A 17,359-nucleotide genomic window follows, 5' to 3' on the forward strand; every position below is an offset into this window, starting at 1 on the left:
TTTCTCACAAATCCAATTTTTCATTAAACTAATTCAGCTTCCTGGGTGGAGCCAAAATGATGGCACAAAGCTAGGAAGCTCCTAGAACTCTTCTATAAACAACTTTTAATGAAGTCTCTAAACAGACCCTAAAGTAACAGAACCCACATGGAACCCACAAAAACCACATGGAACAAGTTCTGAAATCAAGATATTGTGGAAAAATTTCAAAGAGGTCAGTCTCAAGAGGGTAAAAGGGAGAGTATAGTGCAGCATAAATGGGAGATCTGGGAAGTCAGTGGGAGCTATGACACAGTTCAAGTATTGGCTCAGCAAGCCAGTGACATAGTCCCAACCCCAGCTCAAAAGGTAAAGTTCAAGCCCAAGAATGCTAATGTAACAGATGCAGGGAACAAATTGTGAGCACCTGAAATACCATATAGGCAACCTTAGGCATTGCCAGTTACTAGGCATTGCTAAGTAGGCAGTAAACCTGGGACCAGACACCAGACCCCAGCACAAAAAAAGCTTGGGATTATACTTCCTGTTCCCCAGGCATGGAATTTAACCATCAAAATGAGCCCCCAAAAAGGTACACTATCCATATAGAAAACTACTCTACTGATAACAACAAAAACACCATCTCAGAAGCAGAAAGAAGTGACAAAATACCTACATGTGAAGCATAAGGGGGTTTATGATTTGTTCTCAAATCTAAAAAGATCCTGTGGAAGAGCTCAAAAAAAGAATTTTTGAAATGAAAGAAGAGAAGAAGAAAAATGGAGAAAAGAATGTAGGAGTATTATGAAAAATTGACTGAAGAAAACTTCTTTAAAAGTAAAAATGACTGAATGGAAAAGAAAAACTACTTCTTTAAAAGTAAAAATGGGGGATGGCTAGGTGGCACTGTGTATAGTGCACTGGCCCTGGAGTCAGGAGTACCTGAGTTCAAATCTGGCCTCAGACACTTAATAATTACCTAGCTGTGTGGCCTTGGGCAAACCATGTAACCCCATTACCTTGCAAAAAACTAAAATAAATAAATAAATAAATAAATAAAAAATAAAAATGGCCAACTGGAAAAGGAATGTAGTAATTCATCAAAAAGTAAAATTCACCAACTAGAAAAGGAAACGCAAAAGCCATTTGAAGAAAATAAAACCCTAAGAACTAGATTTGGACAAAAGTTAGCTAATGACTCTATGAGACTCCAAAATTCAATCAAACAAAGCCAAAAGGCTGAAAAATAGAAGAAAATGTAAAGTGCCTCTTAGGTAAAATGACCAACCTGGAAAATAGATCCGAGAGATATAATTTATGAATTATTATTAGTCTACCTGAAAGCCACAATCAGAATAAAAGCTCAGTTTCTTGCAGGAAATTATCATGGAAAACTGCCCTAATACCCTAAAACAAGAAGGCAGAATAGTTCTTGAAAGAATCTACTTATCCTCTCCAGAAAGATATTCTAGTATAAAAACTGTTAAGGAATATTGTAGTCAAATTTCAGAATTCTCAACTAAAGGAGAAAATACTTCAAGCAGCCCCCCCCAATCAATTTAAACTAATTCAACTTAGTTTTATAGATGATTCTTCAAAGATATAAATCTATAAGGTTTGGTTGGTCACCTTTCTCACTTTTTATATCAACTGCCCTGGATTTTTAATTGTAGATTATTTATAGACGCTCTCCCCAGAAGTTTCATTCTAATCCATTGCCTTAATTGGGGCTTGAGGGCTGGCTTAGATATTTCTTGGTGGTATTCTCTCCTCTCAGGGTTTTCATGACAGTTTCTTTTGGATCACATATTTGTTTACTCCTGATTGTCCATATCACACACTCTAACTGTGGGTGGTCCCCAAGGTTCTCTCCTGAGTACTCTTCTCCCTCTCTTCTTTCTTCTTGGTGACCTCATAAATTCCTATGGGTTTAACTATCATTTATTTCTCTATATATGACCCCCCAGATCTATAGGTTCATCCCCATTGTCCCCTGAACTGCAGTCCTAGATCACAGTTACTTACTGAACATTTCAAACTGGATGTCCTAGAGATAATCTTAAATGCAATTAAAACTAAGTTTATTGTTTTCCCTTTAAACTTTCTCCCTTCCAAACTTTCTTAATTCTGTCAAGTCTTAGTATCCTTGATAACTTTCCTCCTTGTCACATCTTTAAAGGCCTACCCAACCTTTTGTTTCATCTTCATTGACCATTCCATTCCCATACCCTACAGACTTACAAATGGACCTTCTCTGTATTACTCCATCCTCCATCTCTGTGATTTTGTTTCATAAATTAGAGAGCATATATTTCATAAATAATAATCATAATCAGATAACACTGACTAAATTGTATTACTTATAATTAATAATTTAGTTTATCTGAAATCAAATATCAAGTCAGCTTAGTTGATCATATTGAAAGGATATATACTAAATGTCTGTTCTCAAAAATAATTCTTGATGGCAAATTTACTATGATTTATGATTAATATTTATAATTTGGGACAAGAAAGAGTTCGCAGTGATTTGGGAAGCAGTTTTTAAAAAATATATCTCTAAGGTGATTTAGAATTTTTTAAATAGTATAAGTTCTTTTTTAAAACAGTATAAGAATTCACAACTCTCAAAAATTATGTACTACAAAGAGAGAAAAACTGAAAAGGAAAAAATAAAGATCACTGAATATTTAAGAGATTATGCTGTTAAATAGAATAGTTCATACTAGAGGTAGTTGATAAATCTTTTTTTCTTATTGGATTGTAGAGAGTAAAATTTTTAATATTCTTTCTACATTTTCTCAAAACTCATATGAACTGTCACAAAGTGCAAAGAGCCAACAATAACAATAATAATAATGGGTACAAAAATAGAAGATGAAACTTCTTTAGCTCTATATATTCTTTCTCTCAAAGAGTTAGGGGTGAGTCACATGCATTATAGCCATTATCCTATTTAGTATAAGTTAAATGGTCCATTTTATATTCATCTTCTGTGATCTATTACTTAAAAAATAATAAAATTTTTTTATCATTTTTATATATACTTATTTATATATTATGTATTATATATATATGTAAAAATGTTTTTAGAACTCTTGACTCAAATTTTATACTTAACCTTCAGAAATACTTGGGCAATACAGTAAAACTTATTAATTGGGAGGAAAAAATCCTCATTGCTATTTCAGATTATTTAATTTTTTACAATTAAAAAATGCAGGGAATGTCTGGTTATCTAGTCTCACCCCATCTGTTACAGAGTGAAAAGGTAAGATCCCTCCACACCTATAGTGAGGAAGAAACAGTCATTGCAAAAGGAGGAGAAATATATCCACAACAGAGGCACATTACATACAAAATTACTATGAACATCTTTTAATAAGGTATGGAAGCTATTTCCAAAATAGCACCTCAAGAATTTATTCCAGAGTAACCTACCCTAATTTTGAGAAATAAATTATCCTGCATCATTGTAGATTTTCTTGATTTCCAAATACAAGATTATCAGATCCTGAACTTGAACTTTAGATCTTCATAATAACCTGAAAAATAACAGTGCTTAAATAAATCTGTGGAATGTAAAGTGTAAAATTCTTTGCTCGAATGATTTTCATTTTTATCTGCTGTGAGTTGAATTTAATTTATTTCAAGGATTCCTAGGTATGGTGCTCTCAGAGAAGAATAAGTAGATCTGGTTATTTTACTAAATTTTAGTTAATTGGTTATTTTTGGCTTGTTGAAGAAATTTCATTTCTTGACTTCAAATTCTTTATATTTTGGTCAAAATCACTTTCGTTTTTCACTTTATAAGAGCAATTCTATGTTCCTTAACTTTAGAGAAAGACAATTAATTGTCTATTAGTCTTCCTTAAAGAGAATCTTAATGTGTGCACCTCAGTTCACAATTTTAATATTTTTCCCAGATGAGTTTAGTTTATAGCTCCCTATATCATAATGTTTACTAATTTATATTACAGGTCAATTACTAGACTAAATAGATAGTAAAACCACTACCATTCAATTTCTCAATAGGAATCTTTTCCTTTTGATAGCAATTTGTAACTGTAAGGTAACTAAAGAAGAAATAATTTTGTTTACCTTATGGATTAAAAATTATATTCAGGCATCTCAATGTGTCTGTGAGAAATGGACAACAATTCATTCATGCAACTGTTGTTTTGAGCTTAAATTAGTGTGCTTATGTAGCCATGGGTGGTATGTTTTGTACTTGCATATGAATTATTTATTGCATACTTTTTTCATGTTTGTATATTTTTTCTTTCCAAGTGTAAGTTAGTTAGATACAAAGTTCCCTTTTCATATTGATAATTAAGTCATGTAAAAATTTGAAGTTATAAAAAAAGTGATTCTCTTTAGAAACAGAGAATTTTACAATGAAATGGAACAGTTACCAAGATGTCAATTTTTCCAGCCTTTCTAATTATCAACTGAGAATGGAAAGATACTTTATTTTAAAAACTGACCTTTTAAAGCATTTATAACCTTATTTCCCACAACTGTGCATTTCTTATATTTAGTGAAATATCTTGTATTAATTGATAAGTTCAAGTGGAAGAATAAAGGTTAAAAGTAAAGAATGTGAAGTCTATTCCTACATTTTAGGGTGAGTTTTAAATGCATATTACATTGAAAAAATTTAGCCTTTTAAATACTTACAAAATACCTCAAGAACTTGGTCACAAGTCTTTTGATATTGCTAGTTTTTTTATTTCAAATAATAAATAACCACATTGAAAATAGTTTCATACAAGTGAATTCAAAAGTCTCTTAGAAGTTGTGAAATAATGACTTTGAAACAAAACCCATTTTATTCCCTTTTGGTTTGTGGAAATGTTTGGAATAAAAGGTAAAGAAATATTAATTTCTAATACATTGGAAATGGCCTTAACCTTAAATTCAAAAGACTTGACAATAATTATTTTGAATTTTGATGTACAACTAAATTAGATACTTAGTTTAGCAATTTATCTAATTTTTTAAAAGTAGGAAAAGTGTAATGAAATTTAAAAATATCTTTTCTTATTTAGCATTGGTTCACAGAGCTTCCACCTGTATTAACATTTGAACTGTCAAGATTTGAATTTAACCAGGCTTTGGGAAGACCAGAGAAAATTCACAACAAATTAGAATTTCCTCAAGTTTTATATCTGGACAGGTATGAATTAATATAGTAATAAGATTGTGTATGTTTGTTTGTGTGTGTCTGTGTGTGTGTGTGTGTGTGTACACAAACACAGTTATATCACATTTGCAGTTTAGTAAATTATATCACTGCTGTTTCTAGATGAAATTCTGTTTTAATTTTATTGTGAATAAACTTTGTTTGGAAAGCACATGACTATAAGAATAGTGTTAAATGACAATGCTGGCATATGTCATTATAATGAAGAAAATGTTCAAGGTAGGGAGAACAATTTTTTTTTTTTTAGTTTTTGCAAGGCAGTGGGATTAAGTGGCTTGCCTAAGGCCACACAGCTGGGCAATTATTAAGTGTCTGAGGTCGGATTTGAACTCAGGTACTCCTGACTCCAGGACCAGTGCTCTATCCAATGCACCACTTAGCCACCCCAGGGAGGACAATTTTTGAAAAGAATATTGTTATAGATCAACTTATATTTTCTTAATAATTTTCTTATAATCTTAAACATATTTTAATGGTTCATTGTCTCAAAATATTGTAATGTTTTTATTGCAATGATTGAATTTTAAAAGTTCTGTTTATAAACATTAGAATTGAGTTCAGTATTCTTTGCAAGTGTTATGTCACTTATGGTGATATTTAAGTTTATAGAAATTCTAAATGTTGACTTTTTATTTCATTTATAGATATATGCACAAAAACAGAGAAATAACAAGAATTAAACGAGAAGAGATCAAGAGACTAAAAGAGTACCTTACAGTATTACAACAAAGATTAGAAAGGTATACTTTAAGAACTGAAATAATAGTACAGTTTACTTTATAGTTTATATATTGTTCTTCATAATTAATCTTAAATGTATAATTATAAAGATGCTGGCTTTAATCCCTCTTTTTCTCAAATAATTTAGATCAGAGTTAATCTTTCTGGGTTGATCCAAATATATAAGTAGTTTTATTTTATAATTGATTTTCAAACTTTTTTCATCCCAAGACCCTTTATACTCATAAAAATTACTGAAGACTCCTCACGAGAGCTTTTATTTTGAATGTATGTGTAAGTGTATGTGTAGTTTGTGTGGATAAATATACACCATTGTAGAAATTAAATATCTTACAAAGTTTTGAAATTTGAAGTCCCTCTGAAAGGGTCTCAGAGGTCCCCAGAGATCTTTGAAACTTGCTGCATTAGATTATTCCTGTCAAAGCTTTAGGATTGGCTTCTAGAATAATTTTACTATTTTTTTAAAAGGCACTCAAACAGAAAAGAAAAATAAATAATTCTGATTAAGATTTTTTTTATTATTTTTACTGTTTCAGTATTGCTATACCTTAATATTTCCACTTAGGGTAATAGGTAACCATAACTGTTTCAACTGCTGTAAAACACAATTAATTTTGCTGATCCATTTTTCCCCAAATTTTTATTTTTTATTTTCTTGTAAATTGAAAATCAGTGTCAAAAAATTAACACGAAAGTGATTAATCCTTTTTGAAAAATTAGTAATTGTAATCTCTGTGACAAGGTATTTTTGCAATTCTGTTGTAAACCAATTTGAGGTGAATGAAAGCCCCAATTAAATATTACATTGATCATGTGATATAGATGGCCTGTCTGAAAATAAAAGTAGAACCAGTCCATGAAAGAGCCAGCAATTATTATAATCATTTATCTAGGCTATGACAATGAGAGGAAGTGAAGTCTTTGAATGAAAACAATATAAGTATACACTCCTATGTATACACATGCATGTGTGCAGAGGAAATATTAGTGAATCAACTTTTAGAAGATTAAAAACATTTATTTATTCGTGTATTTATTCATTCATTCATTTATTTGTTTGTTTGTTATTTGCTCCACTAAACTTTTTCTTCATTTTGATAGAAATTCATTTGATTTCATAGAAAAATGGTGGCATAATTTCATTTTGATCATTATATAACAATATTTGAAAACTCTTACAATTGCTAAAAATGGAGCTTCTTGAATATGTTAGTAAATGCATTCATACATTTTATGGTTAACAGATATTTAAGCTATGGTTCTGGCCCTAAACGGTTCCCCTTGGTAGATGTTCTACAGTATGCACTGGAGTTTGCCTCAAGTAAACCTGTTTGCACTTCTCCTGTTGATGATATTGATGCTAGTTCCCCACCTAGTGGTTCCTTACCATCACAGACATTACCAAGGTAAAAACATTTTTTAATGTGAGGGGGAAACATTTATTACAGTGTGACATTTAATATGGAGAGAGATTCATTTATACAAAATGTAACAGAGTCTCTTGCTCATTTGCTGTAATAGACTAAAATGATTGTTTTTATAAAATAAATTTAAATTTTTAAGCTGAAAAAGTTGGAAAAATGAATGCTTTCTGTATATTAGTTCATAACTTACTAAAGATTTTATTATTTGTAGTGTTAGAAATATTAATGTTATATTTTAAAAATAAAACATAGGTTTCATTATAGAAAAATATTTTATCCTTAGAGCCTTGTGCCTTTATATAGTGACACCTAATAATACTGATAATTTACACCATCATAGTAATACAAACTGTTAGGTACCTTCAAAAACATATTACATTATGTCCATGTATAGTGTATCTCCAAGTAGATTTGTCTAATTTTATTTTCAAGATGAGTGATGTATTCCAATAATTTCATTTAACTTTTTTATTATGAGTTTATTAATTCAAAAGTATTAAGGATACAAAGATTTTAAAAAATTAATGTTGCTGCCCCCAAACTAGGTTAAAATTCAGTAAGGATAGAGTGGTTTATATTATATACAAAGATAATGAGTGTTAGGGGTAATTAAGAAATTAGGAAACCTTAAGGAGAAAGAGTGCTTTTATTGGAAGCTCAGGACACAAGGAGAAGACACCTCTAGAAGGGAGAACTCCCCTAAATTGGAACTTGAAGGAAAAGATGTATTCTAAAAGGCAGAAATCAGAAGGGAGTGTATTCCCTGACTGAAGGATACCTTATATAAATGCATGGAGATCAGAAATAGGATGTCCAATTTTTATCAACTATACCATGAAAGCTAAATAATGTACAGTTTTCAAATATATATGAACTGGGGATGAAAAAGGTTAAAGCTAGATTATGTTGGGCCTTAATGCCAAGCTTAAGATTTATATTTTATCTTAGAGGTAATAATGAGCCCTTGCAGTGTTTAAACAAAGGAATAATGTGAGTGAAGAACAAACATCAGGTTCAGGTATGGAGAGAAGAGCTGTATGTGAGGATATTGGTGTAGTAGTTTAAAAAGAGAAAATGAGTGTGTACATGTGTGTGTGTGTGTGTATGCATGAGAGAGAGAGAGAGAGAGAGAGAGAGAGAGAGAGAGAGAGAGAGAGAGAGCGCACAAGAGCTGGAGAATGGATTTAATATTGATAAGATTTAAGAATATGTGGGGAAAGAGTTAAAGAATGAATGGCAGCATAATTCTAATTTTAACCTTACTGAATAATAAAAACTTGAAGTTTTGAAAGACTTGCTTTTGATTTTTTTTGCTAATTAGAATGCTGCAGTCAATTTAAATATTTAATTCTTTTTTAACTATTATAGTTTTTTAAAATATTTGTTTATAAAGTTATTGAAGATTTATGACTATATAGCATGCTATCTTTCCTATTTCATCATTTAAAAATGCAGTATAGCAGAACAACAACAGGGAACTCCTTCAGAACTCCCAAGCACATCACCTATACCAAGATCGTTAATACATAAGCCATTTACACAGTCACGAATACCTCCAGATTTGCCGATGCATCCAGCACCAAGACATATAACTGAAGAAGAACTTTCTGTATTAGAAGGCTGTTTACATCGCTGGAGGACTGAAGTAGAAAATGATACTAGAGGTAAGATAGTTAATGTAGTAGTTGTTTCTTCAAGATTGTTTATGTTTAAGAAAAATCTTCTGAATTTCATTCTTAAGAGCATATAAAATTAATATTTAGATTTTAAAGTAGCCTAGTTCAAGGCTGTGCAAGCTATAGACCAGAAGGCCCACTGCCTATAATTTGTATGATCCACAGGCTAATGATTTTTATATTCTTGGGTCATAGCTTGCTGGCCTATGTCTGGTAATAGCTCTTCAATGTAGCTTTATCTAACTTAAATAAATCTTCAACTTTTTTCTTAGGTCTTACTTTCTTAGGTCTTAAAATTCTTTGTGGGTCTTTATTCTGAATCCTTCAATAGATTTTTTATTCATTCATTTTTATTGAATTCATATTATATATTCATCCTTACTATAATTATTTATTAGTTGTTTTAAATGGAATTTTGTTTTATATTGATGAAAGTTAGAGTAATATTTGCATGTCAAATTATTTCCTATCAGTTTAATGTAATTTCAAAATATTAATTTTTGGTCATTGATATATGTATTACTAATTGGAAATTTAACATTAGTAAGCTGAAAATGAAATTTCTATAGTACTTTAGGGTTTTAATTGTACTTAACAGTTTTCTTTGATAAAATTGAGAGGTAAATGTTGTAGTTGAGAAAACTGACTGGAATCACAATATACTTTTCTTCCTGGAATCTTTCCTAATTTCTGCCCCTTTTTCCCATTACTTTCCCTTATTGTTTACTTTGTGATTCCCTTCTCTGATTGTGGTTGCCTGAGGACTGAGTCTTAAAGCATCTCAGCCTCCTTCCATTGAGCAATTTACAATTCACCTTCCTAGACACCTGCCCCAAGTTATGAATGAGACTGCATGCTCTATTTATTCCTTCAGGCTTAGTAGTGTGATCCACACCATCCAGCTCCCCCTAAACCATCTTCCCCCTTTCCCCCAAATCAAACAGACAAGCAGATATATATATATATATATATATATATATATATATATATATACACACACACACACACACACACACACACACACACACACACACACACACACGGGAACTTGTCCTGCTGTTTACTTTGTCCTCCTGTTTCTTCATTTTAGGTTTGTCTTGGTATTTTGAGTTTTGTAACACTGGTGCTATGGGTTGACTACCTTGGCAGTTCAGAGCTTTGCAGTGCTTGAATTCAGAGTTGTAGCCCCCCAGCACATTTTTGCTTCTGGAAGGGCTACTGTTCTTCTAGCTAACTGTTGGGACACGAATAAATTTCTGGAACTGTGGTCTAAATATCATTTCAAAAGGAGGAAGGGAGACTGAAATATGGGGGTGGTTTTGTCTTAAGCCTATGTCATATCCTTAGATCTGCCAGTAGTCTCCTTGCTGGTAGCATGAGAAGTAAGGGGAGAGGTATTGAGTGAACTCAGATTCAGTAAGCTTTTGTTTACACATTTGCTGTTTTATTTGTCTTTTTTTTTAACTTTGGATTTTGAATTTAACTTTTTTGCATACCATGATGAAGTTGTTTTATCTTTGATTCATAGTTTTTGTTTTGGTTGAGAGATCATGGGGATCAGAGAAAATATATAGTTGGAATTCAGTACATTGAATACTATTCTAAATAATTCTTGTAAATCTATGAATACTATTCTAAATAATTATTGTAAATCTATGTATAGCAAAAATTATCTGTATTCTAGGGAAAATCACTCAAATACTTTGAACATTATTTTTTGGTTTTGTGTTTTTTTTTTGTTTTTTTTTTTTTTTTGCAAGGCAATGGTGTTAAAGTGGCTTGCCCAAGGCTACACAGCTAGGTAATTATTAAGTGTCTGAGGCCAGATTTGAACTCAGGTACTACTGACTCCAGGGCTGGTGCTCTATCCACTGCACCACCCAGCTGCCCCTGTTTTGAACATTATTCAGAACAACATTCTGATGCAGTAATAATTTTGGATAAATCAATGATGTTCAGTCTGTTCTAAATTAGTGGCATTATAATTTGTTTTATTTGCAGAATCAACCTTTCGACTACATTTATTAAGCTCATAATAAGTGGCAAAGGCAAGTGACTTGCCCAAAGTCATTCAGCTAGGTAATTATTAAGTGTCTGAGGCTGAATTTGAACTCAGGTCCTCCTGACTCCAGGATCACTGCTATCTATTGTACCACCTAGCTGCCCAATCTACTATGAAACTACTATGTAACAGATGTTTAAAAAATTAATGAATAATAATTTTTATCTTAATATTTCATTTTTTCCAATGACATAAAAATAATTTTCAACATTCATTTTTGTAAAATTTTGAGTTCCAAATTTTTCTACCTTCTTTCTCCCTCAAGACAGTAAACAATCTGATATAGGTTATGCAGACACAATCATTTTAAACATATTTCCATATTAGTCATATTGTAAAAGAAGAATCAGAACAAAAAGGAAAACTGCAAGAAAGAAAAAAAACAAAAACATTTTTAAAAAAAGTGAAAATAGTATGATTCAATCTGCAACCAGACTCCTTAATTCTTTCTCTGGATGTGGATGACAAGTACCATCACAAGTCTTTTTAGAATTATCTGTGAGACTGTTTGGCTGAAAAGAGCTAAATCTATCATAGTTTATCATTGCAGTGTTATTGTTACTATTATACTAGGTTCCAATTCTCACTTCATTCAGCATCAGTTCATGTAGGACTTTTCAGGTTTTTCTGAAATCTACTTTCTCATTCCTTCATATAAAACAATAACACAAATCATAATTTTAAAACCAATTCCAAGTAATAATTTCAAGTGAAATTTTCTAAATTTAATTTTAAAGCTTGAAAGTTTCAAAATTATCCCATGTGTATACCATAAATTAAATAATTTATTTTGATAAATTCAGGAAGATAAGTATTTTGTCTTCAATTATGTAAATAATTTAGTTATTTCTTTACTTTTTTATAAGTTTAGGCACTTTTAATATTTCTCAATTTTGTGGAATTTAAAAAAGGAATATATATACTTGGAATTCCACTACCAAAAAATATACCATTCCAGAATAATTCCTTCTAAGTCCTATGTAGGTCAATAAAGACTTTAGGAAATGACACATATTTTGAACACATTTAAAATAATAATATTCTCTGTAATAATTTTGGATAAATATTGATAAGAAGTATATTTGGAAACTAGCATTGCTAAAGGTTATATTGATTTGAAGGATGAATTCCTCTCGTAACTTTATAGAATAAGACTTGATTCTTTTCCATATAGTTTCATTAGAAGTAGGTTATAAAGTATTTGTTATTCAAATATTTCTTTATCGCCTTAGATTTACAGGAAAGCATATCTAGAATTCATCGTACAATTGAACAAATGTACTCTGACAAGTCTATGATACAAGTAAGTGAAATTCTAAACTAAGAAGTACATTAAAATTCTAGTCAGTCTGACAGATAATTCTTCAATTAGTTTAGTTATCTCATTTATTTTGTCTTATTCAGTGAGTTTTGTAATGTTGTATCATTTTTTAGTTTTTGTTTAACTATGCAATAAAGTCTTTAATACTTTGTGGATTTTAGAAAATTACCAAATAGGACTTTTCATTGAGCCATTAGGATTTATTTTACAGTCTTGAGGGAAAAAATGTCATTTCTTAGGATTGTTGAACATAAAATTAATAGAGAATTTGAACATTTATTTTGTACAATCGTGCAAAAGAAAGTTTAGGTAATTATATAGCAGTCTAGGACTTTTGAGACATTTCAGGTGCATTACATTATAGTTAGTACAATACATAAAATATGCAAATTCTATTTTAACTCTCCTTAAAATATTCAAAGTTAAACCATATTGTATGCATATAGCTTTTGAGAAATTTGTTATTAATAAATTGTGGTATAAGTATGTCAGTAAATTTCTAAATATCAGCTTCGTAAAGACACCTTTAAACAGGTTAAATATATAATTGTCTATTAATTATATATAGCAAAATTTTCATTGTAGTTTCAGGTCTTCCATTTTAATCAACAAACTGTAAATTCATGTATATTTAAGAAATGCAAGTGACTACATGCTAATTTTAAAATTATCCTAAATTATTATTTGACATTAACTAGAAAAATCACAAGTTAACTTTTCCCTCATATGTTTAGGTTCCTTATCGCTTACATGCTGTTTTAGTTCATGAAGGCCAAGCTAATGCAGGACACTACTGGGCATATATTTTTGATCATCACCAAGAGAGATGGATGAAATATAATGACATTTCTGTAACAAAATCAACATGGGAAGAGCTAGAGCGGGACTCTTTTGGGGGCTACAGAAATGCCAGTGCATACTGTTTAATGTACATTAATGATAAGGAACAATTTTTAATAAAAGGTAAGAATGTAAGAATGTGAAATTAAATATGCTTTCTTAAGTAAATTTCTTCTTGGCTAATGTGTTCTGCAGAAAAATCAAGTGCTATGCATTTAATACTGGGTCAATTAATCAGTTAATGATTGCTATGCCAGAATATTTTTCTATTTTATAGGTAAAGAAACTGGAGATTTAAGAGATCAAGTATCCTGAAAAGTATAGCAGAATTAGGACTATATTTTATTGCTGGCCTTGTTTATGCTCTTTTTCTTGCTAAATTATTTAGCCATTTATTAATTATTATTATTAACTTACAGTGTCCATATATTGACAGTAGCTCTTTTATAGTCTAGGGTTTGTGTATGTACAGTTAGTCTTGTCATTATTACTGAATTCCAAAGAAATTTTTTAAAAATTAGCTGGCTAAGGAAGAGTGAGAATTGAGGGGGAAAAATAATCTAGAAGAGAAAGGTAATTCCCCAATCCCAACATTCCATTGCCATTTTTAGTGTATTATAAGAACTTTAGTCTTAACAGCTTTTCCTTTTATGTATTCTTGCTTGGTAATTGCCTCATGATAGAAAAGGAGTTAGGTTTTGATTTTTTGTTTTTCTTTCCTCCCCCTTTTGGATTATAGTAGAGACATTAGTTACTTAAAGGAAAATAGTCTTTGTGTATTGTTTTGGTAAATATATAATTATGACTTGCTTTTTGTTCAAAGTTCATAGAATAGTATGATAAATATAACTATTTTAGATTGGTTGTGATTTAAGTTATAGTTTTCTTTACTGAAATATGATAAAAACCCCTGATTTTTTTTTAAAATCCCTCTCCTACACTTAGCTAATATAGCCTTTAAAAAGTGCTATACTCAAAAAATTCATTACACTATGACCAACCTGGTGATGACTTTTTAAAACAGTTAAACAAATCTTTGGACAAAACATAAATGATCCATTGACAGGTTATGTATCTGAAATCTTCAAATTTTGTTAAGACTTGCTAGTAGATTCTTTATTCTCTTGGAGTATTTAAACATCCAGAGTCACCTCTATGCAATGTGGGCATTGGAGAATGCCTAACAAAGAATTGTCCAAGAATGCACAGTAGTGAAATTCCATCTTTACTACTTATAAATTCAGAAGTAATTCTTTCATTCCGCTTTCATCAAAATCAATACCAATTTGTGAATAGACACAGATTGTATTTTTTAGCATAATAGCAAGTTATTATATACCAAAAATTCAAATTCTAAAGCTTTTCATTTCTGCATATTAAATGTTTTTAAAAAGCATAATACCTATATATTGAAGATGAATTTGTAATTTTCTATTTGTTTACAATTATTCTTTAATGTATTTTTTCTGTTTACTTCTCATTTTTAGGTGGCATAAGTTTGTCAATATATGATAACTAAAGATTCATTTCATACAAATAATCTCCACTTCCCAAACTATAAGCTTAAAATATTTGTTGAACTAAGCTAAAATATGTTCTATTTTGAGAACTGCATTTCTTCATTCTTGATCACATAATAGTCTTTGAAATATATGATTTGCAGAAGACTTTCATAAGGAAACTGGACAGAAACTTGTTGGAATGGAAACACTACCTACTGATTTAAGGGACTTTGTCAAAGAAGACAATCAAAGATTTGAGAAAGAGCTAGAGGAGTGGGATCTACAACTTGCCCAGAAATCTCAGCAGGAAAAGCTTTTAGCTTCCCAAAAAATGAGAGAGCCGGTACCTTCTGTAATGACAGGTCAGCTAATTTCTTTCAGTAATATTTCAAAGGTTTAACATATAATGTTAATACAGTTTAAGTATATGTACAAAGAGTGTATGTGTGCACATACAAATGCAATACATATATATGTGTGTGGATATAAAGTGTATAGTAATAATGTGTTATGTGTATATATGTTTATATATACAATACGCATATGCATACACAAACACATTCCAGTGTTCTAGGTGATGTGAACTGGAACACTGAATTTTAACAATGATTTTCAATGCTTGTTGATGGTTAGAAATCAATTTTACTAATTCCACTAGACTAGGAATTTCATTGGGCAACCAGTTGGTGCAGTGCAGTGGATAATGCTTCAGACCTGGAGTCAGGAAGACCTCAGTTCAAATCCAGCCTCAGACACTTACTAGTTCTGTGCCCCTGGGCAAGTCACTTAAAACTGTTTGCCTCAGTTTCTTCAACTGTAAAATATGCTGGAGGAGGAAATGACAAACTACTCCATTATCTTTGCCAGGAAAATCCCAAATAGGATCATGAAGAGACTGACATGATTGAACAATAAATAACAGCAACAAGGACTTTCATTGATTCGAAATGAATGCATGATTCAGGTATATCTATGTTGAAGAAGATAGAAGTAGAATTCAAGAAGAATACCAACCAAGTCAATATATATATATATAAAATACATATATATATACTAAAAACACAGTGTCTTCACTGCATAGTACAGAGTGGCAAAAACATGTCAAAAGATATATTGCTCAGAATCAAGAAATGAACGGAAAATTTTTTAGGCTAGATATAAACATCACACTAAATATAGCAAATAATGAATAATGGAAACCAAACTATATATATAGTGCTTTAAGACTAACAGAGCACTTTCTGTATATTAATTAGCTCATTTGATCTTGACAACAGCTTTTTGTGGTTGGTGCTCTTTTCTCCATTGAAGAAAGTGAGGCTGAGAGAGTAAATAATTTCCCCAGGGTCACACAGCTAATAAGTGTCTGAGATGAGATCTGAATTTATATCTTCCTGCCTCTGAATCCAGCCCTCCTTTCTATACTAGTGTGTTCTCATTACCAAAAAATAAAATTATTTTGATAGGAAATCCTTCTTTATTAATGTGGGAATTTTTAAAAAATAAATTGTGCCTATCATATCACTGCCTTCTTAAAGAAAAGACAGAAATAAACACTAAATGAGAACATTTTAAACTGAAAAGAAACTATACCAAGGACTTAAAGATGCTCAACTTGGCCTATTTAACTAAAGTAGTTAATTCACTAAAATGGAAATTGCTAAAGGAGTAGTAAAGTACAGACTTTGACCATTTCTGATTGAAGTATAATGGATAAAAAGCAACTTTCACAAAGAAAAAGACCAAAAGAACCTAAAACTAACTTAGTGAATTTTTTGCTAAATTCCTCCTAAAACTTCCCTTTATGGTATACATAGACCTTTCCAGTTAACTTTCTATTTTCTATTAGTGGGTCTGCTTGGTTTCTACTTCAGTGAATATCACACCTTCCCTGAGGCAATTGAAAGAAGAAATGACTGAAGAAAGTCACGGTTTGCTCTTCCAAGCTTATCAATTTATTAAGGGATGAATGTCAGTTGCCTAACAGAGGTGGGGCTAGACATCCTCAACTTAGGTCTCAATTCTAAATACAAAGGAAAGTAGACTTTTATACATTAAAAACAATCAAATGAGGCCATTTCTTGTTAACCAATTTTCTTAATTTATTTACATGAGGTTTCTATGCCTTAAGCATTTTTATAAAGATGTCACAGAAATTGGAATATGTATATTTCTTCCTTTGCCTAGTGGATACTTTCATACCTGATCTTTCTAAAATTCTATTCAGATCTGTATTGGTTTTTTTTAAATAAACATTATTAAATGCTTACTATAAAATATATAGTAAATGGTTTGTAAACATGATTTATAAAAAGATTAAACAATTTATATGTTTTCACAATCTTGGACACCAAGAATACCAACAAGGTAAAAATCTGATGGACTAAAAGCAACAATGAACAATTATTCAGCACTCCCTCCCCTTCAAGGAATACAGAAATTTTTTTCTAAATGACTAAATAAGAATATGTAATATTAAACAAAAGTAAAAGTCTAGAATAGAAAGGTAGAGATAAATAATAGAGAACTGAAGTAAACCTATTTTTCTTAAAAGTCATTGAAATGAAATTTTTTAAACAAATAATAAATTTGAAGGGGAAAAGAGGAA

The 17,359-nt window shown here is 30.7% G+C and overlaps 1 protein-coding gene across 3 annotated transcripts in view; it reads left to right on the plus strand.

Annotated features, from left to right (window-relative positions):
* USP25 (ubiquitin specific peptidase 25) overlaps positions 1 to 17,359 on the plus strand; it is a 104,524-nt gene that overhangs the window by 13,697 nt on the left and 73,468 nt on the right. For all 3 annotated transcript variants that reach the window (XM_074213827.1, XM_074213825.1, XM_074213826.1), the window contains 7 exons: positions 5,031 to 5,158; positions 5,830 to 5,925; positions 7,171 to 7,332; positions 8,806 to 9,014; positions 12,321 to 12,391; positions 13,144 to 13,372; positions 14,913 to 15,113. In XM_074213827.1, coding sequence (XP_074069928.1) covers positions 5,031 to 5,158; positions 5,830 to 5,925; positions 7,171 to 7,332; positions 8,806 to 9,014; positions 12,321 to 12,391; positions 13,144 to 13,372; positions 14,913 to 15,113 — 1,096 coding nt within the window. The remainder of the gene's footprint in view (positions 1 to 5,030; positions 5,159 to 5,829; positions 5,926 to 7,170; positions 7,333 to 8,805; positions 9,015 to 12,320; positions 12,392 to 13,143; positions 13,373 to 14,912; positions 15,114 to 17,359) is intronic.

This window comes from Macrotis lagotis, chromosome 1 (assembly GCF_037893015.1).
Source record: "Macrotis lagotis isolate mMagLag1 chromosome 1, bilby.v1.9.chrom.fasta, whole genome shotgun sequence".
Classification (NCBI taxonomy): domain Eukaryota; kingdom Metazoa; phylum Chordata; class Mammalia; order Peramelemorphia; family Peramelidae; genus Macrotis; species Macrotis lagotis.